Consider the following 21639-nt stretch of genomic DNA (forward strand, 5'->3'; position numbering starts at 1 on the left):
TGCTTTTAAAAAATTCTGACTCAGTGATTTTCTTTCCTTAAGAGTTTTTGTTCATGGAGTGAAGATTCTGGGATCACTCAAGTGGCTAGAGCTGCTCACTTCAATATGCAAGTACAGGAACCAATAAATTCTGATTTGCATTATAATCAATCTGTTTTCTATCTGTCTCTCTCACACAGACACACACACACACACACACACACACACACACACACACACACAGTGGGGGCAGTATACTACCATATCTCCAATGTCAAGCACAGGGCTGAGAATGTAATAGTTATTAAAGGAGTGAATGAATTCACTTAACCATTACAAAATCTTTGTTAGACAGTTTTTATAATGTATTTCTTATAAGTGTGGAAGCTGAGGCTCGCTGAGGAAGAAGTCCTTTCTATGTCAAGAAAGGCAGAGCTTGGACTAGAACTCAGGTGTTCTAACTTTAGGTCCAGTGTCTTGTCCACTGTGCTTTACTGACTGCTAAGATTGTATAGAATGGTTTACCTGAAAACACTCATCTTTTAGCTGATGTTTTAATCTCTCCCATGGTAACCCCCCTCCAAGATGATTTGTTATGAAATTGAAGGGTGGTGTGTTATATTGTTCAACAGGTTTGCCATTTGAGTTCCACTGGGGACCCATACCATGGCTATCGTCTCACAGTGAGGTCCTGACTATACTAGGTGAGAGCAAAAGCCTTTACCCAGACAACTGTTTGTAGACCCCTGTTTGGTTCCTAATAAACCTCCAGGTAACCACAATGGAAGGCAGCAGATAGGTAGACTCATATATTGTAGATATTTCGACTTAGTTTGTAGATTCTCTCTTTTTTTTAATAAATTTATTTATTTATTTGTTTTTATTTTTGGCTGTGTTGGGTCTTTGTTGCTGTGCGTGGGCTTTCTCCAGTTGCGGGGAGTAGGGGCTACTCTTCTTTGTGCTGCGTGGGCCTCTCATTGTTGTGGCTTCTCTTGTTGCAGAGCACAGGCTCTAGGCATGCGGGCTTCAGTAGTTGTGGCACATGGGCTCAGTAGTTGTGGCTCGTGGGCTCTAGAGCTCAGGCTCAGTAGTTGTGGCGCATGGGCTTAGTTGCTCCAGGGCATGTGGGATCTTCCCAGGCCAGGACTCGAACCCATGTCCCCTGCATTGGCAGGTGGATTCTTAACCACCGTGCCACCAGGGAAGCCCTAGGTTCTCTTTTAACTTTGTGATTTTTAAAGAGAAATATTTAATTTTTATGCAGATACATTTATCAAAAATATCCTTTAAGATTTCTATCTTTGGAGATCTTCATCCCAAATTATATAACCAACTCCTACATTTTCTAACATTTCTTTTGCTATATATATATTTTGTCAATTGAATCTTCAATCCATCTGTTATTAATTTTGGTGTAAAGTATAAGTGATGTAGGGATCTAACTTTTTTCCTAAAAGTTTGGCTAGTTACCTATTTATACATAAACTGTCTTATGGTTTCTACTGTAGAACGTATTATTAATAAGTCCAAGCCAAATATAGAACAATACCACCTAAATGTCCAATGCTCCTAGGAAGAGAAAGTCCACTTTTACTTAGGTACTATGATGAAAGATGGCAGTAAATTAAGACCACAGTAAGTCCTGTAGCCACAGGGTTGACATTCAGCAAGTGTGTACTTATATGGCCTTACCAATTGTCTCTAGCTGCTTCCAGTCTGATGGGTTTGTGCCCATACCTTACCGGTTGTTAACGGTTTTAAAATATCATCCCTTCCAGTAGGTGTTAGTTAAATAAAGCAAAGCAGAATAATCTTTACCTGATTCCTCAGTTTCTTTTGTTTCTGTTGTTTCTTCTATTTCATCATCAGACATCTCCATTTCTTCTTCTCGCCTGATTCCCATTAATTCATCATTATGTATGTTGCGAATTTCCTAAGGTTAAAAGATATGCTCTTTAGGTGGGAAAGCCTTGAAAATGTTGAGGAAATAAACAGAATTAAGGACTAGGTAAAGCAGGGTCTTTTTAAACGTATAACAAAACTTCAGAGTAGTCTTAAGGCAAAGGCAAAGACAAAGGAAAAGGAAAAGGCAAAGGCAAAGGCAAAGGCAAAGGGGCATGTTGAGGCTGAGGACAGTCTCAATAGACAAAGCAAACTTTGTACACTCTGTCCTGTATAGGCTTTCTTTCCATACCCAGAGCTCTAGCAGCCGATGATTCTTGTATCCCTCCCATTTTAGAGAGTACCGTTGACCATGAAATACCTTCCACCTCTTACATGGATTTCTGGACTTTCCCTTAAGGTTCTGCCATGTTCACCTTCCCATGTCAAATCCTTTGATCTTGCTGCTTTCTATCCTCTTCTCTCTCCCTTTAAAGTCTTACTCAACAGAACTCTTAATCAAACATTTGCAGGTTTAGTAGTTAGAGTAAAAATGAGCTGTCAGGACTGAACTCCTACCAGATCAACCCTTCCGTGGATAATATCTATCTTCTGTGAACAAAAAAACAAACCAAACCAAATCCCTAACTACTTGATGGCATTGGAGAAAGAACAAAAACAGGCATATTCCGAAGAGGAGCTGACACTTGGAAGAAGGGTGTGGGTCTTCCAGTTTTAAAGAGACTTTTAGTCTGAGAGCAGACAACAGCTAGCACCTCATATGGTGGCTAAATTTTAAATAGAAAATCCAAAGTCTTCATATCCTAAATAAATAAAGGAGAGAGTTCAGGGCAACCACTGGAAGCCAATGGAAAGTGAGGAGGGGATCCCAGAAAGTAGATAGCCAAAGAGAGAGGGATCCAAATTCTGTGTATAAGAACTGTACAAATTTCTGCATGACCCTTGAACCATGAAAGCACATGGCAGATTCCAAACAACCCAGCTAAGGCTAAAAAACTGAACTGAGATTTGAGTTGCCATCTAAGAGAGACAATTTCTAGCTTAAATTCAATGAAGTAAATTGACCATTAAAACAAAAGAAAACAAAATCAACATTCTTTGAAAGAATATAACAGAATCCAAAGACTTAAAAGCAAAATATTCACAATAAGCAGATAAAGCCCCCAGTTAACTGACATACCTACAAGAACTAGGATGAGATGACCCATTTTCAAGAGAAAAGACAATCAACAGAAACCAAGCTTGAAATGAACTAGATATTGGAAATTAGCAGAACAAGGAGTTAAAGCAGCTATCATAACTATCTCAATGATGTAAAGGAAATATGTTAATAATGAATGAAAAGATAGGAAATCTTAGCAGAGAAATAGAAACTTTGGATGAGCTTAACAGTAGAATAGAGATGACAGTATACAGAGAAAGCTTAAAGAGAGAACAATACAAATTTATCAAATCTGAAGAACAGAGAAACTAACTGGAATCACAGAAAGAGAGGAGAGATTAAATGATTCAACATATTTGAAGAAAAAATAGTTGAGGATTTCTCAAATTTGATGAAATATATTAATCTATATATTCAAAGAACTCAGTGAACCCCAAGCAGAATATATGTGGAAAAACAGTATGTCTCGGAACACCATAGTCAAGCTGCTGAAAATGAAACATAAAGAGAAACTCTAACTCTTTAGTTAACTAAATTTATTGTGACAATTATTTCACAATACATGTAAGTAAGTCAAGTCATTATGCTGTACACCTTAAACTTATACAGTGTTGTATGTCAATTATATATCAATAAAACTGGGGGAAAAAAGAGAAACTTTTAAAAACAGCCAGAAAAAACCAACATATTATAAACGGGGGAAAAACAATTTGAATGCTTTGATTTCTTTCAGAAACAATAAAGACCAGAAGTTAGGGAAACAATTCTTTAAAGTGCAAGAAGAAATAAAAAATACCTATTTATTCAGAATTCTATATTCAGAGAAAAATTCTTTCAAGAATGGAGATGAGATAAATATATTTTCAGACAAATGTAAATGCGAGTATTTGTCACCCAAAGACTTGCACTATAAGAAAAGCTGAAGAAAGTTCTTCAGGCTGAAGGGAAGTGCTACCAGATGTAAACACAGATCTGCAGAAAGGCATGAAGAACATCGGAAATGATTGAGATCACACTGGAAAAGTCACTTTTTCAAAAAAAATCAAGCATGAGAACTCCATTTTGGAACAGCTTGCAATCATTTAAAGGCCACTTGATGCCTGTCAGAGGCTCCTCAGCAGTGAGCTGAGAATTCCTTGCCTAGGTTAGCCCCACTTGGGCCATAATACAGAAAATGTGCAAAGCTGTCTGGTGAAAATTGCCTCCATTTAGGGAGATTATAAGTATTTTAAATGGATTTCTTAATAATTAATGCTACAGTTAATCACTATCTCAAATAATATTCTCCTTTTTTATTCCTTTTATCAGGAAAAATAATGATTTCTATATCAAGTTAAGTTTACACTAAATATAAATAAAAGTACCTATTAAAAAGTGAGCTATTCAGTGTTATCACTGAGAGTTAAGAAGTAAAGGAAAAATAGAAGAAATAGAAAATAGAAATACTACCATAGGATCCCTCAATGTGCTGCAGAGGCATTACTTAAAATAGAAAATAATGACTTGTTTGAGAAAAATGAACTTTAAAGGACTGTGTCAAGAGAGACGTTTGCTATGTCTTATTCAAACTCATTGCACAGAGAACAATAAAGGAATTGCCATTTCTAAGAATTCATTCTTTCTCAGGAGTCTGGATTTCAGTTATCAAAGAGCTGTTACTGGAAATGTGATCATAATGAGGTTTGACACTGGCAAATTCAAATATTGTACAACTTACTTCATCAGGAAAAGTCGTGGCTCTCCTAGTTGCCTAACAAAATTGTAGACTGTCAGAGGGTATAAGCAGAGACCAACTCTCAATTCACAAACATGTTGTCTAACTCTGGGAAAGTTATTGTGTTTCTCAGAAGAGTAAATTGTGTTCCTTCTAGGGAAATGTCCCAGGGCCAGAAGATCTAACTGATAGCTAAGACACGCCCTGTAGCTGCTCAGCATCTGCAAAGCATCTTTTCTGCTTCCAGCTGGGCAAGGAAGCATAATCTCTTCTTAGAAGTATAAAATGTTCAGTAACTAAGTAATACAGCTTATCTAGAGATCTTTCACATCTTCAAAAAATCCCTAGAAAAATAACGGACCTATGGGCAAATTTTACCTCAATGCCTCAAAATACTTTAGAAACAAGAGTTACCAGTTCTTTTAGCTGATAATAAAATGAGGGTAAGAAAAACTAAGGAGAAGCTTGCTCTAAGTTATTCAGTCAGGCAGGCAAAGTGGCAGAGCCTAGAGCCCTCTAACTAGACAATCCTTCTTAGCTACAAAGAAACTAAGGTCCATACCATTACTTTTTCTGTAAATATCGATACTAAGTCACATGAATGGAGATAAGGCAGAGAGAACAATAGAGGCTATAGGATACTATACTGCAATAAACTTAAGGTGAGCACTCAGTAAATGACACTACCTCTAAGTAAAGCGAGTGAGATTTTAATTCTTTGAAAAGTAAAGCACTTGATATCTAAGATGCCTATTTTCTATATTCTCTGGTGGATCAAAAAAGCTCTACTTTTGGAATCAAATCCTAACAAATACCTTCAGAGTGAAGGGCTAAAAGGTGGCATTTACCTAAGGAAGGCATTCTACCTAGCTTGGACACAGGAGCAGGCAACAGGAGGACTTTGAGCCACTGAAGTGCAGGCAGCAAGAGAAATAGCTGCCTCCCAGATCTGCCCCTTTTCCCATCCTGATAGTTGGATCCAGTGCTGAAGCCAAAAGAGTGGCAATAACATGGAAAAACATTTTCCAGAAATTTTCATTTGTAATTCTCTACCTGAAATTGACTGGGTCATGTCACTGATAGAGTACATCAAAAAAGGTAAGATAGCCCTCCTAAAGTTTTTATACCACACTGTTGCCCATGGTAGACCTGTGATATTTAATCTAAACAGTGAACTGTTAGTGACTTCTCAAAATGCATTATAATGCCTTTAAGTCTATTCTAGTGGTAACTTTTTGCGAAGCTTAGAAATTCACATATTGCTCCACAATGGAGGACAAAGCACTTTCAACATAGAATGAAACTGAAACCCTAGACAGAGGAAAATGCTGAAAAGAATCATCTTTGTACCAGCTGACATTTTTGACTTATCATAAAGTAGGCAAATCATAAATTATTGAACGTTAATTATCTAACTATATAGTTTCCAAAAAATTTATGTTGACTTAAATTCATCTTACTCATGTTTTATGATAGAAACATGACTATAATAAAAGCAAAGTTCCTTATGAATTGTGTAACAAAATTGTACTTACCCACACTTTGAAAATTAACAGGATACTCGGTGGGGAATGGGCCAGATGAAGGAATGGAAAGGAGCAGAGGATAGGGAGATAGCTCCTACACTTACATAGAAATTTGATTCTGAGATATCATTCAAGCCAATGAAGCAAAGCACAAACACAGGCTCTTAATCAATGTCTATTGTATGCTACATAATGTAAATACAAATTAGGTTGATCCAAATTTTGTTAGCATGGGGTTTGATGGCTGAAAGCCAATAGCTAGTGTTAGTGCAAATGGGTCCTAAAACGAGGGTATGCAGATAACTTGAACATCTATCTGCAACCAGTTCTTCGGGGTTTGGAATGATAGGCCTGGAAATCTAGAAAGTTATTTTAGCAATCACAGTATTTCATTTCACGAGAATGCTAGTACGTAATCACCATGTACCCTTTCTTCTGCTCCAATGGTATAAAAATCTCACATTAGGGAGAATGCAAGGGAGTTTCTTGGTGCCTACTGCTATGGCTCTAGCTTCTTATATACCATCCAAAGTTTAACTTGTAATCTAGGCCAGGATCTCAGTAAGAGAAACACACAGGTTTTGAATGATTCTATAGAAAAAGAGTTCCCACAACACACAGCACTGTCAGTAAAGTCACTGTAGATGCTAACTTTTAGTAAGGGGAGGGACTTCAGCCTTCTCTTATTTTTATTACCCTTTCAAATTGTATCAGCAGGAGCCTCACACACATGTAAATCAGGAAAGTAAACCAATGAAAAAGACCCATTATCAAACTAGTCTGCTTGGCAGATGCTACCAGAGTGAGTGCCTTAGCTCCCTGAAGGTGGGGACTTTTTCTTCTTCATAACTTCTCTCTCACCAGAGTGAGACAGTGTCTGCTGCTGGAAGCAGGATGACAATGAGACAAATAACAGGTACTTTGTGATGCGAGGAGGTCACCAGCTGGCTTATTCCCCGAGGCAACTGGTAGAAAAGGTTCAATGTCAGACCCTTCTACCTTGATGAAACCCCTAACTTAGGAGTTGTAGCTTTGATGCCTAGGTCAAGAAAAAGTCAGTTTAGTTGATTAGGTCACTGAGATGCTCTGATTCTCAGTGGGGTGCTAAGAGGCAGTCCCAATTTAAGAGGACAGTTTTGTCACTTTCTACAGGATACCTCCTTTTAGTCCTCAGAGTTGCCTGTCATCAAGTGAAAGTACGCAGAGGTTAAAAAAAATTTAAAACCATGATTTAAAGAGGTGCCAATATAGAGTAGAAGAAATCTTTTAGGTTTAGGGAATGCAATGGCAGAGAAAGGTCATGAGCTATGTTCCACTGTCAGTAGTTTTACTTATAAAGATTGAGGTATTCAGGGTAGACCTTAATTTAGTCCAATCCAACAGGCAGGAAGCATTTTTCTGGGTTCCTACAAAGTCTACAAGGCATATCACAAAACATGTAGTAAGTCATGCTGGCCGTGTGCTTTATCCTCATCACTGTGCCAAGGAAGCTCTGCTACAATATTAGGTGATAGGGTGTACAGCTCTCAGCTCTCCACAGCCCCAGAGAAATGTCCAGCTTACTGGCATAGCTATCTTTACTGAGGAAGTAATTAAACTCAAGCATATACCCACCAGATAGGTAGGCTTGCTATAACTACAGAGAGCCTTGATGAATAATATTAATGGAGACTATTTTATTGCAAATTCGTTTACAAAAGGGTTGTGGCCTAGACAAGTCAGTTCTCCAACCAGAGGCTCCACTCCTCCCATGAAAAAGGAAATACTGTATCAGCAGGGCTTTCTGTAATGGGTGGGGCACTTCAAACAGCCTCTTCCACCCCCTAAAATGGATACATGTGTGCGTTGAAGGGAAGGTAGAGACTAATACTGCTTTTCTACAATTGGAAGACATACTGAGCATTTTTCTCTCAACTTTTATTTTTCTGAATTATTCAAACTAAATTAAGGATTTTGGATATTTTAAATTTAGGTGCTATGTGAAAAGATGCTCAATATCACTAATTTTTAGAGAAATCAAAAACTACAATGAGGTATCACCTCACACCAGTCAGAATGGCCATCATCACAAAATCTACAAACAATCAATGCTGGAGAGGGTGTGGAGAAAAGGGAACCCTCTTACGCTGTTGGTGGGAATGTAAACTGGTACAGGCACTGTGGAGAGCAGTATGGAGGTTCCTTAAAAAACTAAAAATAGAACTACCATATGACCCAGCAATCCCACTACTGGGCATATACCCTGAGAAAACCATAATTCAAAAATAGCCATCCATGCACTACAATGTTCATTGCAGCACTATTTACAGTAGCCAGGACATGGAAGCAATCTAAGTGTCCATCGACAGATGAATGGATAAAGAAGATATGGTACATATATACAATGGAATATCACTCAGCCATAAAAAAGAATGAAATAATCTCATTTGCAGCAACATGGATGGACATAGAGATTGTCGTACTGAGTGAAGTAAGTCAGACAGAGAAAGGCAAATATCATATGATACTGCTTATATGTGGAATCTAAAAAAAATGAACTTATCTACAAAACAGAAATAGAGTTACAGATGTAGAAAATAAACTTATGGTTACCAGGGGGTTAAAGGAGGGGGAGGGATAAACTGAAAGATTGGGATTGACACATACACACTACTATATGTAAAATAGATAACTAATAAGGACCTACTGTATAGCACAGGGAACTCTACTCAGTACTCTGTAATGGCCTATATGGGAAAAGAATCTAAAAAAAAAAGAGTGGATATATGTATATGTATAGCAGATTCACTTTGCTGTACACCTGAAACTATCACAACATTGTAAATCAACTATTCCCCAATAAAAATTTTAAAAACAAATAAATAAATTTAAGTGCTAAACTCCAACCCTCCCCTTGATCACTTTTGTTACCTTTTTAGCTCCCTGAGGGCAAAGACCATCTCATACTGCATTGCCTGTCATGATACCTGAGACGGAGAATCTGTTCAGTAAACGTCTGAATTGAAATGTTGAATTTTGTTCGTTGGGCTCAACGACATGAGGTAGCCCTAGCATTCTAAAATCATTTTGTGCTACAGTAAGATAATCGGTTCCTTTTTTGATACTAATTATTTTTTTTTAACAATTAAAAACTTTACTGGCTTCTTATGACCCTACCCTCCATTGGGCTGATGTCTTCAAGGATTTCTCCCTAGTGACTCATAGATCCCTTTGCCGAGCCATAACTGATGGCTCAGAGACTGTTGGTTTATGAGCAGAGGTGGGCTTATCTTCCTCTAATCTCTCTTCACGGCTCTCAAATTGTTGCCATGCAAACTATGTCATGTATTCTCATGAAAGACAGAGGAATAGATTATTATCTTCATTTTATAGATTAGGTAACTGAGGTTCACAAAGATTAAATGACTGACTCAAGACCACAAGGCAGTTTATACCAGAGCACAGAGTGAAGAAGAAGAATTTCTAGGCCTGAATTGACCACTTACTAGCTGTGTAATTGTGTGTACATCGCTTAACATTTCTATGTCTCAGTTTCCTCACATGTAAAACATGGACACTCTACTTACTTATTATTCCTTATGGAGTTGTTAATGATAAATTGAAATAATACTATTTCTCATTTATATAGCATTTATATTTTCATACTGTCTACATATCTCTTATCTCATTTAATCCAGGTGAAGAAATAAGGACTGAGAAAGGCTGACTAACTTGCTCAAAGTCACGCAGCTATAACGTGTCAGAGCTGAGATTTGGATTCATGTCAACTCCAAGTCCAAGGTTCTTTCCACTACACCACATCTATTGAGGGGCTCACGTAGGTGAGCTAACCAATGTGAAAGTGCCTTATAATATGTAAGTTCCATACAAGTGCTATTTAACTATTAAGGAATATGACAACCTGCATTGATAGATATAATGGGACTGCTACTAGACTGGCAAAGAGGACTCAGAAACGAAGTTGAAAGAGTTGCTGCATACATAGATGGAAAGTGTCAGGGCTGGCTGGGTAAGGAAGCTACACATAGGAACAGAAGAACTTGAGGCCTATGTAACACCATTCCAAAGGCACATCGGTGCAAACAAACCTCCCAGCTTGGTTTTTAATCTCAGATTTAGAATCGCAACCTAATCACATCAGATATGTTCTAGTGTTATGCTAGTGTTACGCTAAAAGTGTCACTTGAGCACAAGCAGAGAGGTGTGCGTCAACCTTAATTTGAAATCAGAGTCCTCTGTTACCTTTAAAGCTGCCACCTATAAAGGTGGCTGAGCGGGTTTGATAAAAGAAGCTCAGAAATTTCAGTGCTCCAATGTAACACCAGGCAGCTTTCAGCCTCAACTGTCAAGATGCTCTAATAAATGTAAGACAGCCCTAATATTACTAACACTAGATGCACAGGTCAGTAATTATTGTTGTAACCAAGACTAGCTAGCTTAGGGAAGTAAACTTATTAATTATCGCAGCTACATTTTCACTACTAAGGTTTCCACCCAGCAGAGTGCATTCAAGACAACATGTGCACATTTATTACCCTTTTGGCAGCAGGTGGTCTGGACACAATGACAGGCTATAGAACATGTCTCAGTGTTTCATTAGGGCCTTGTTGTGGCCATGGGAGCTTGGCACTATTTAATTCTAGCTAAACTCCAAATCAATAACTTGTTAAAGAAAGAAACTGTCCCCCTGAGGGGCTACCAGAGTAAAAAGTTACTAACCTCAGCTTGTTTACACCAAACGCTGATGTTTTTACGCTGGGCTTTTGTGAAGTGGTCCCAAGCCTTTTGTTTGGAGGCGGAATGGTACACAGCTACTATCTGCTCAACTGCAGCATCAGATCAACAGTTGAATCAGCATCATCCAGGGATGGCAAAAGAGAGGAGAAAAGAAATAAGAGAAGCATCAGGCTTAGTGTGTCTCCTATGACACTACTGGACTAGAGCTGTGTGTTGGCGTACCATGAGTTTAAAGGGGACGCAAAGGCAAAGATATCAATATACAGAAAGAAAAAATGAATTCTAGAAGGTTTAGGGTAAAATGGTGACTAAAGTTTTTTAATACAGGTAGTCTGTATTCATTCAGGCAGGAGAGGCAAGAGTCATGGTGAATGTGATTTAGCACTATTGACCCTGAACAACAGGACAGCAAGTGGTGAACTGTACCAGCTCCTTTTGACCACTGGCTTCTTAAACTAGCCTTTTAGAATGAGCCTGGATGCTTCATTTCAATGGAATCCATCTTTTTATTATCCTGAGGTATGTTTAACCAGAAGCAACAAGTCAAAACCTAAAATGGATAGGATCTATTTTAAGTCTACCTAGATAGGCTTGTTGACTGGAGAAACACAAGTTTTATGGAAGAATAGTGTGTAAGCACAGTCCTAGGGAGTATTTTTTCAGGGTCGCTTAAAATGTCAAATGAGGAAATGTGTACAAATATTCGGGGGCTTTATCGCAATCAGTTCAAGAGAAGGAAAACTTAGTAATGACTTTTTTCTGGGAAAAGAAAAAAAGGACAAGATCCTCTGCCTGGCTAGGTGTTCACAGTAAGAAAATTCAGAGGTGTTATTTCTTTCTTTACAGCCCTGTTTGTACCCTGTCTACTAATGATTTAAGGATTTATATTCCCATGATGCTTGCTGCTCTCTTTTTCTATTTATTCTGAAGCCCTAAAAACATATGCTTTCTCCTCCTGGATTCCATGCCCATAGATACTTTCAAAATAGAAATGGAAAATGAAACAACTCCTCCTTAATCCCATTTATGTATCAGTCAAGTATGAGAAGAGTGGGCCATAACTGTTTAAAAGCAAAGTCATAAAACTGTACCTTTGTTCCTAACGTGAATACAGTTTCTTACTCAAAAGATAAGAGTTCATAGTTTTATAATACGGTGAACTAAAAACATTGAGAATTTTTCTGCTCATTTAAGAGACCTTGGATAGGTTTGGAGTGGTACTAATTTTTGAAAATGGCTATTTCAGTGGCTTCCCATTCCCTCTCAGTGTCTACTGACATCCAGTAAAGGAAATGTTGAAGAAAGGAAACTAAAAACAAAAGGTAGAAGTAGCAAATTTGGCTTGTATTCAATTACCTTGGGAAATATAATTACGTTTATCCCTAAAATGGAATACCTGAAAAGCATAATGATGCAAATCTGAAGCAAAGAAGCTTACAAACCCTGATGCTACATTCTAACTTCAGCAGTGAAATACCGAATTTTCCACTGGAGCCTGAGGCTGCTTGTAACTTACTTTGAGAACAAGCGAAAGTAAAATCACAGGATTGTGGTCTAAGTGTCAGTGTTTCTAAGGAGCTGAAGTAGATATACCACAGAAAATGAACATAGGAGGTGCGCACATGATTCCCATGAAACCGGAGCTCGGTCATTTGGCAATATAAGGAGAGCACAAGGCAGTGATGAAGAGGGCGTTCCTTCTTGACACAGGATGGCTCTGGAGCCCTGGCTCCTGTGTAGAGAGAGTGATGACTAAGTGAAGTGCCCTCTCACCCTTCTGGCAGAACTATGACTTCCACTCACATTGAATGAGAATTCCAGAAAGGGCCTGCTTAAACTTCTCCTTTGCTTCTTCCATGTCTTTCTCATGGGCAGCTTTCTCATTCACCAGGCGGCGGACGTGGCTGTTGGCCGACTGGATCATGGAGTAGAAGTTGTTGGCGCTGCGACGGTTCACCTCTCCTCGCTCAATCCAGGTGAGCAAGGTCTGCACGGCTTCTGAGAATTTGGAATCATCTGAAAAAAGAGAATTTATTTTTAGAGTCATCAAAAGTAACCAAATCTCCATCTATTTTCCCAACATGCTGGCAAGGAGGCCACCATGGCTTTTTGGCAAAGGTTGTGAAATGAATTAATTGCAGAGGGTGAGGAACCATGCATGCACACGTGTGACACACAGGCAGCAGGTGGGCAGAGACTGAAAGAATGAAAGATTCCAAAAGTAGTCAGATTAGTTGTAGTCTACGAAGGATTTTCAGAACAAGAGTATTTCTTCTTTTCCTAAACAAAGTTTTCTTTACTGACATAGCTTTCACATATTGCAAATTTCTTAACCTCTGTGTGTGTGTGTGTGTGTGTGTGTGTGTGTGTGCCTGTGCATGTGTGTAATATATAAATTAGCGGTGAGAGAACTTCAGAATTCTACAATCTTATTTTCTAAAAAGCACAAGTAAACTTGAGTCTTGAGTTTAACTTGCATTTGACAGTAACTTTATCCTGGATCCATGGAATTAAACCTTTGGAAGGAGCCTTAAGAAAGAGTTAAATGGCAATTCTTTAGGTATAAACACTTACATCTTTGACTTTTTGTAACATCACTCCTGCATCCAATCCAGCCCCAGACCTTCCACTCAGTCCCAGTCACAATCTATTTTGATGTAATTCATTCTATTTCTACATTTCGCCACATCCTGTTTCTCTTGCCTGAGGAACCCTCCAAGTAGATTTCTACAGCTAGTTAGGAGTTACTCTCTGATGTGAAAATAGTAGTCTCTGGTTCAGCTTCCAAAGCCTCTGGTTCAGCTTTCTGAGATAGCCACTTACATATTCTGCTGTTCAAGACTCCTGAGAGGGAGAGTCCATTAGCATCCCATTGAATGCCCACTGTAGGACTCCACATCCCTCTCTAGCCAGGAACCCTTATGTCCAGTGGAACCATCTCTCACTGTAATGTGAACTTCTTACCACTTGCCTTTTTAAGTGCAGATGTGTAATGAGAGGTCAGCCTCACCGTTATAGCAGTTTTCATTTCATTACTTACATACAGTCTTTATGTTGATGCTCAGTTTTTAAAAAATTATTGATGTATAGTTGATTCATTGATGCTTGCTTTTTGCTTGAGGTCCACACAACCAGCAAATTCATTTTTTAATAAAAATTCAAACTGAGCTGTTTGGCCTTATGTGAACAGTTAAGTCTTGGACCTGGCATCTTACCAATGCTTTCAGCCTTTCCAGCTTTTCAAAGTGTACCATTATTTCTGTGTCTCTACTCTGGACTCTATGTTTTCTGCTTTTCTCTTACAGGAAGACAAATCAATCCAAACAAAGGATTTCTTTAACGTGTGAAACCCTTAGGCTATAAGGTGCAAACAAGTTTGGTGAATGAGACCTATTTGCAAAGGGGAATTAGCAGCATCTTGCTGAGCCTAGAGCACAAGAAGCAAGGAAAATTCATACTGTTAGAGCTGGGTTGGTGTCACCAATAAGATCAATGGGACACCAGCACTCATCCAATAAAATCAACCATACTCATAGAATGAAAAAACTGGATTTGAGCTACTAACACAGGAGACCAGGCAAGGCAATTAAGGTTAAATTAGCAAAATGGCTCTGAGAGTCAAGCAAGGGGAACAGGAATCAAAACTATAGGGAAAGCAGTCTGATTTAGCAATGTCTGGAAGTCTCTGTAGTTACTGTGTGAAATAAATGTGTGATTAAAGGAGTCCTCTTTTAGTTGTAGTAGCTAAGTCTTTGAGTAATCTAAGAAGAATGTATACTGTAGCTACTCTCTGGCCCTCCATTTTCTCATCTATAAAATGGAATTTTATCAGAGTTTTCTGAGGTCACATCAAGTTCTATTCTGATTTATTCTGACTTAGAATTCAAAACTAACTTGCTATCCACAATGAAAGGGGGTGGAGGTGCTTACAGGTCCCAAGTCATGGATCACAGCTAAAATTCTCTGATGTGGAAAAGTGGGAAAAAATTGTTTCTTTCTAGTCACCTGATGTATGGACAGAAAAAGTAACTTGAGACAGTGAAGGATCACAGACACAGGTGGGAGGGACAAATGTTTTGGCTCTTGAATTACTAGGTACACCTTTCTAACTGCAAGGCTTCAACACAAGAAATGCTTAGAATCCCTCAGTGGGAAATTCAAGGATAACTGTCAACAATACAAATATATTTATTACATTTCTCCAAAGAAAAGAGTTCTTTTAATCACAAAGCTCGAATGTTTTGTATACCTTTTAGTTTTTCAGCAACAATGCTGCATTCATGATCTGAATAGTGGACCACTGGAGGTGGGGATGGTGGGCGCAACCTTTCTTCTTCCATCCTTCTACGGTGGCGTTCCTCTCTTGCAAGCATACGCTGTTTGCATTCCCACTCATACAGGTCATCTCGAGCCTGTGCAAAATCAACATGAAGCCTACCTGTGTCCTTTTTGTCAGTGCTAGAGCCCAGGCGAATGCGGTAACCTAAGTGCACAAGAGGGAGAGAGAGGAGAGAACAAGAACAGCCCAGTGAGTGAGCCGCTGTAAGTAGCTTTTCAAGTTCGGTACTTCAGATGCAGTCACAGCAGTTTCCAGTGACCACATAACCCCAAATTCTCTCCCCACTACTAGCAAGGAGAACATTAAAGACTTGGATTATAGTCTCTATCTCTGATAATAGTTTATTATTCCATGGTTGGGTCAGTCTTATTCATAGGAGTTCCATTTCTCCATCTGCCACCTTACCTGTGACAGAGGGAGGCTCTGTGGGTAACTGTATCAGGAATAAGCTTTATGTGGCACCATGGGCTAGGAAGAATGCAAAAGGTGGCCTCAAATTGTGGTGTCTTTGGATAACTTCAAGAGTGTCAGTCATCCCGCCACTCAGAATTTTGATAAAATTTAAATGTTGATAAAATTTTGATAAAATTTAAATAAAATCAATAAAATTTTGATAAATTTAAATCAGCTCGACATTTCAACCCCCCAAATTGCTTCCTAGATGTATCTGGTGACTCGGAACCATTTTGGGGGGGTGGAATAGATATAATGGGGAGTGGTATGTGATCCAGGTGACATATAATTTGGGATCCTTAAAAAAAGAGGTAGTGTGCTTAGAGTATACTGGTATAGGACTAGGATTCAGAAAACCAGGATTCAAGTCCACACCTCCACTTTTGGTGTCAGTTATAGCACCCAAGTTAAATCTCTCAACAAAAAAATCAAAAAAAATTATTAAGTTTTTATTAACCTTTTAAGTTTCAGAAGCTGAGCTAGCTGCTTCCACACACATTTATCTCATTTCATTCTCAGCACAAGCTTGCAGGGTAACTCCTGCCTTAAACAACTAAAAATATGGACAAAATGTATGAAGCAATAGTTTTTAAGACATTGGACATTAGGCAATGAAGACAGAGATCACTAAGAGACAAGAACCAAATGAAGTGATCCCTAAGATTTCCCCAGCTTATTGCCTGGAGAGAGTTTCCAGGCCTCAGCAGAGGGAGGGGAACTCAGGCAAAGTATGGTGATCTCCCTGAGTTGAGGAGATTGAACTGGGAATCCAGGGAGACTATGGCAGACAGTTTGCATGGCAGAGTACTGGAAAGAAGAAAGCTACACAGAGAAAGAACTTCAGAGCTCTGCAGAGGGTCCTCCACTATTATGTAGCTGAGTATTGATGTCTATATATGTGTGAATTACCTGAGCATTAGAGGTAATAATCCCTGGAGCTCATACAGGGCTAGGACTATTTCCTTTTCACACCAGCCAGAGGAGAAAATCTAATAATTCAGAGAGCATTGGATAGAGTAATCAAAAGAGTTTTGCCTTAGTGAGGAAAAATTAGCCCTAGACTAAACCCTGCTCTGGTTCTGCTGAACAAAACTTAAAAACAAGACCTAAAAAGATAAAAAAATTTTCAAGTTACTTAACTGCATCCCAGAACAAAGGTCAAGAATACCTACAGGAATGAAAAATATTTGTCACCTGGTAAAATTCACAATGTCTGGTGTCCAATAAAAAATTACCCAATATGCAAAGAAGCAGGAAAATCATAATAAAGATAAAAATCAGTCAACGAAGCAGAGCCAGAAGTGATGCAGATAATATAATTAATAGATAAGGACATAAAAACTATTATAGTTGGATTTCATATGCTTAAGAAGCTAGAGAAAAGATAGAACATATTAAGTAGAAACACAAAAGACATAAAAAAAGAACCAAAATCAAACTTTTATAGATTTAAACTACAATGTCTGAGTTGAAAAAAATCACTGGACAGGACCAATGACAAATTAGACATCGCAGAAGAAAAGATTAATGAACTTGAAGACATAGCAATAGAAACTATTCAAAATGAAATACAGAGATTAAAAAAGACTTAAAAAAATGAACAGAGTACTGGTGAGCTCTAGGACAACTTCAAGGGGTCCAATATATGCCTAATTGGAGCCATGATTGGAGACAAGGGAGGGAATAGAACAAATATTTGAAGAAATCAGGAAGGAAAAATGTCCATATTTGATGAAAACTCAGATCTAAGAATTTCAATGAACCCCAAGTGGAAAACCATGAAGAAAATTATACCAAGGCACATCAAAATCAAATTTCTAAACACCAGCAATAAAGAGAATATCTTAAAAGCTGCCATAGACAAAAGACACATTTTATGTACAGAGAAACAAAAAGATAAGGATAACATCATATTTCTTGTTGAAAACAATGCAAGTAAGAAGATAGTGGAGCAACATCTGAGAGAGAGCGAAAAAAACTGTCAACCTAGAATCCTATACCCAGAGAACATACCTTTTAAAAAAAGTGGAATAAATTTTTGATACATACAAATGCTGAAAGAATTTATCAGGAGCAGACTTGCACTACCAAAAATGTTAAAGGAAATTCAATCACAGGGAAAATGATACCAAATGGAAATCTGGATCTATACAAAGGAAGGAAGAGCATACAAAACATATGATTTCATTTATATGAAAATCTGGAAAACGCACACTAATCTGACAGAAAATAGATCAGTGGTTGCCTGGGGAGAGAACTGGGGAGGGTTAGGAAGAAGGGATTACAAAAGAGGCATGAAGGAAACTTTTGGGAGAGGTGTACATACTCATTATTTTGACTATGATGATGGTTTCACAGCTGTATGTATGTGTCAATAATATCAAACTGTATTTTTGAAATATGTGAAGTTCATTGTATGTCAATTATACCTAAATAAAGCTGTTATAAAGAATAATTCCCAGTCACACTAAAATATTCTTTTTAGAGAGAGGAAGAATAAATACATTTCATAAGTAAACTTTGCTAGGGCCCTTTAAAGTTTACAATGTACTTTCACACCCATTCATCTTATTTAATTATCTGAGCCATCAGAAAAATGGGGCTATTAATGATTACCTTGACTATTCTCCCAGGATTGTGGAGAAGATCAAATGAGAGGAGGAAATGAAACTTTTGCAGAAACATACACAAGATACTGTGATGCTTCGAGGTGGTGCGCTGTGTACAATGCCGGCTCCCAAAGGTGCTCAAACTCCAATAGAAAAAACAATTATGTCTACATTTCTAGCCCCTTTCTAAGGGATTTTTGTTTGTTTGTTTTAACCTCTTTCTCTTACAAAATGGGAGAACAGCCATCCAATTCAGGAGTTTTCTAGCACATGTAAACTTTCAGGGAGCAGGTTCAAATTTAAAGGGAAAAATTAGTTGTTTTCACATCACTGATTGCAATCTCCTTTCCTTTGGCAGCCGTGAGAATGTTTCCAGGTGGCTGTTACCGGAGAGCTGATTTCAATGACATTTAGATGGATACCTCCTGAGCAGCATGTCGTCTTTTATGTACAACTGTTCAGGGCTTTTCAAGACCTTTAAGTTTTTTTTTTAAATAGTCTATTGTGGAATGCTCTGTTATCATTGCTAAGGGCTGTTAAATCTTCAGTAGATGAATTTTACAGCACTTAGCAAATGTAAAAAGAGCATTCTACATCTGCCTCCTCTTCTCCTCTCCCATGTTACCAGCCTAATTTTTCCAATGCTCATTACCTTTTCTTTGGCCTATTGCAACAGGTATCTAACTGACCTCCTCTCCTCTTACCCATTTTTATACACAGTGGTCACATTAATCTTTCAGAAACAATGTTCTTCCTTGTTCAAGAATTTCTTCAGGGCTTCCCTGGTGGCGCAGTGGTTGAGAATCTGCCTGCTAATGCAGGGGACATGGGTTCGAGCCCTGGTCTGGGAAGATCCCACATGCCACGGAGCAACTAGGCCCGTGAGCCACAACTACTGAGCCTGCGCGTCTGGAGCCTGTGCTCCGCAACAAGAGAGGCCGCGATAGTGAGAGGCCCGCGCACCGCGATGAAGAGTGGCCCCCGCTTGCCGCAACTAGAGAAAGCCCTCGTACAGAAACGAAGACCCAACACAGCCAAAAATTTTTTTAAAAAATTAATTAATTAATAATTTAAAAAAAAAAGAATTTCTTCAACAATTCCCTATTATCTGAGGAGTAAAGACCCAACTGTTAAGCCTTTCAAAGTGTGCTAACGATGGATGTTTTCCCTCCTCCTTTCATGTCTACTAAGTACACAAACCACTACTTATTGTTTCCTTGAATGTTCATCAAAACCAACCACCTCTGTACCTTTGCTCATGCTGTATCTATGCCCCATTTTCCACATTCAAATGCTTTCTCTTTGTCAAAGACTTGGTCTAAATGCTACCTTTTTTGATAACCCCAGTCAGGAACCAGACAATTTCAATCTCTCTCTCTTCCCCCCTCCCTCCCTCCCGTCCTCCCTTCCTCCCTCTCTCTCTCTCCTCTGAACTTCCATAACACTTTACCATACTTCTCGTACAGCACACATAACTTTCAAATGTCATTATGATTATTAGCAATGAGTGTGTCTTATCAGTGTCTTGAGCAATGCCAGGTGCTCAATGTTTCTTTAATAAATGAATGTGTGACTGCATACTAACCCTGGGTTCATTAAAGGGAAGAACTAGGTTTAACTCATTTTCTACTCTGTACAACATTTAGCACAATAGCTTACACAAAGGAGATGTCCAACAAGCGCCTGTTACATGAAGGAAGATTCTGTAAAATGTCTAGCACTTGGACCCAATTCTTCCAAATTGTTAACCCTTAGGGAAGGGTTAGTAGTTAGGGAAGGAAGTAGTTAATTGTTCTATGCCCTTTCCAATTACTCTGTCTTCTGCCTTCATCTTATTTGTCCACTGCCCCATAAAGAAAAATAACAATTCAAATAAGCAAAGGATCAGCCATGAAACTTTATAATATTTACAAAGAAAATCATTCCAATTCCAATTGCCCCAGTCTCCCCAAATCTGAACTTTTACCAGGAACAAGTGACTTTATGCAGAGTAGTTCTTGCTATCTCCACTCCAACTACCATAGTATATAAGCCACTATCACTTCTGGATTGGACTAATGCTATGGTCAGCTAACTAACCACTAGTCACCACACTTGCCCATACCCTTCAGTCCATTCTTTACCCAGAAGTGATATTTCTAAAATGTATATCAGATCACATCACCCTACTCCTTAAAATCTTTCAATGGCTTCCCATTGTATCCAGAATAATAAACTTATTACTACAGGCATAACTTGGAGATATTGTGGGTTCAGTTCCAGGCCACCATAATAAAGTGAATATCGCAATAAAGTGAGTCACACATTGTTTTTGATTTCCCGGTGCATATTGAAGTTATGTTTACACTGTACTGTAGTCTATGAAGTGTACAATAGCATGACGTCTAAAAAATGTAAATACCTTAATTAAAAATACTTTATTGTTAAAAATGCTAACCTTCATCTGAGCCTTCAGTGAGTTGTAATCTTTTTTTTTTAAACTTTTTATTTTATATTGGAGTATAGCCGATTAACAATGCTGTGATAGTTTCAGGTGCACAGCAAAGTGACTCAGCCATACTTATACATGTATCCATTCTCTGGATGGGGGAGTTTGGGGGAGAGTTGTAATCGTTTTGCTGGTGGAGGGTGTCACCTTGATGTTGATGGCTGCTGACTGACCAGGGTGGTGGTTGCTGAAGGTTGGGGTGGCTGTGGCAACTTCTTAAAATTTAAGACAACAATGAAGTTTACTGCATCAATTGATTCTTCCTTTCATGAACAATTCTCAGTAGCATGCAGTGCTGTTTGATAGCATTTTACCCACAGTAGAACTTCTTTCAAAATTGGAGTCAATCCTCTCAAACTCTGCTGCTGCTTTAACAGCTAAGTTTGGGTAACATTCTAAATATTCTGTTGTCATTTCAACAATCTTCATAGCATCTTTACCAGGAGTAGATTCCATCTCACGAAACCACTTTCTTTGCACAGCTTTAAGAAGCAACTCCTCACCTGTTAAAGTTTTATCGTGAGATTGCAGCAATTCAGTCACATCTTCAGGCTCCACTTCTAATTCTAGTTCTCTTGCTATTTCCACTACATCTGCAATTACTTCCTCCACTGAAGTCTTGAGTCCCTCAAAGTCATCCATGAGGGTTAGAATCATGTTCTTCCAAACTCCTGTTAATGTTGATATTTTGACCTCTTCCCATGAATCACGAATGTTCTTAATGGCATCT

General features: G+C 38.5%; 1 protein-coding gene across 8 annotated transcripts in view; it reads right to left on the reverse strand.

The window, feature by feature from the left end:
• Positions 1 to 21639, reverse strand: part of ENOX2 (ecto-NOX disulfide-thiol exchanger 2) — a 262829-nt gene that overhangs the window by 16832 nt on the left and 224358 nt on the right. For all 8 annotated transcript variants that reach the window (XM_059909877.1, XM_059909875.1, XM_059909874.1 and 5 more), the window contains 4 exons: positions 15270 to 15503; positions 12824 to 13036; positions 11003 to 11109; positions 1798 to 1912 (listed from right to left, as the gene is read on the reverse strand). In XM_059909877.1, the coding sequence (XP_059765860.1) occupies positions 1798 to 1912; positions 11003 to 11109; positions 12824 to 13036; positions 15270 to 15503 (669 nt within the window). The remainder of the gene's footprint in view (positions 1 to 1797; positions 1913 to 11002; positions 11110 to 12823; positions 13037 to 15269; positions 15504 to 21639) is intronic.

Source organism: Balaenoptera ricei, chromosome X (genome assembly GCF_028023285.1).
Source record: "Balaenoptera ricei isolate mBalRic1 chromosome X, mBalRic1.hap2, whole genome shotgun sequence".
Lineage (NCBI taxonomy): Eukaryota > Metazoa > Chordata > Mammalia > Artiodactyla > Balaenopteridae > Balaenoptera > Balaenoptera ricei.